This window comes from Mesitornis unicolor, unplaced genomic scaffold, assembly GCF_000695765.1.
Source record: "Mesitornis unicolor isolate BGI_N332 unplaced genomic scaffold, ASM69576v1 scaffold30315, whole genome shotgun sequence".
In the NCBI taxonomy this organism is placed as follows: domain Eukaryota; kingdom Metazoa; phylum Chordata; class Aves; order Mesitornithiformes; family Mesitornithidae; genus Mesitornis; species Mesitornis unicolor.
Window position 1 is genome coordinate 4204 of NW_010183995.1, and position 273 is coordinate 4476.

At 69.6% G+C, this 273-nt stretch overlaps 1 protein-coding gene across 1 annotated transcript in view; it reads right to left on the reverse strand.

The window, feature by feature from the left end:
• LOC104540502 (UDP-GlcNAc:betaGal beta-1,3-N-acetylglucosaminyltransferase 3-like) overlaps positions 1 to 273 on the reverse strand; it is a gene marked incomplete at its 5' end in the record, with an annotated part of 5703 nt that overhangs the window by 3697 nt on the left and 1733 nt on the right. Inside the window, 2 exon segments of the mRNA XM_010184329.1 lie at positions 8 to 78; positions 163 to 227. Of these exon segments, the coding sequence (XP_010182631.1) occupies positions 8 to 78; positions 163 to 227 (136 nt within the window).

The window sequence follows — 273 nt, forward strand, 5'->3', positions numbered from 1 at the left end:
TGCTGACCTGCGCCGCCACTGGGCTGGGCTTGCTGTGCCCACACAGGGGCTCCCAGCTGGCTGAGAGCCGCCCGCAGCCTGAGGGGACATTGGAGAGGGTGGGGGGGTCTGCAGGGGACTGGACAGACCCCCGTTTTCCCTGCTCCAGGGGCGCCACCTCACCTCCCTGCCCCAGGGCACCCGGGATGTCCAGCAGCCTCCAGAGCAGTCGCTTCTCCTCCAGGTTCCTGCAGGCACACAGGCACATCCACAGGCCCCCAGCCCCCAAAGCCC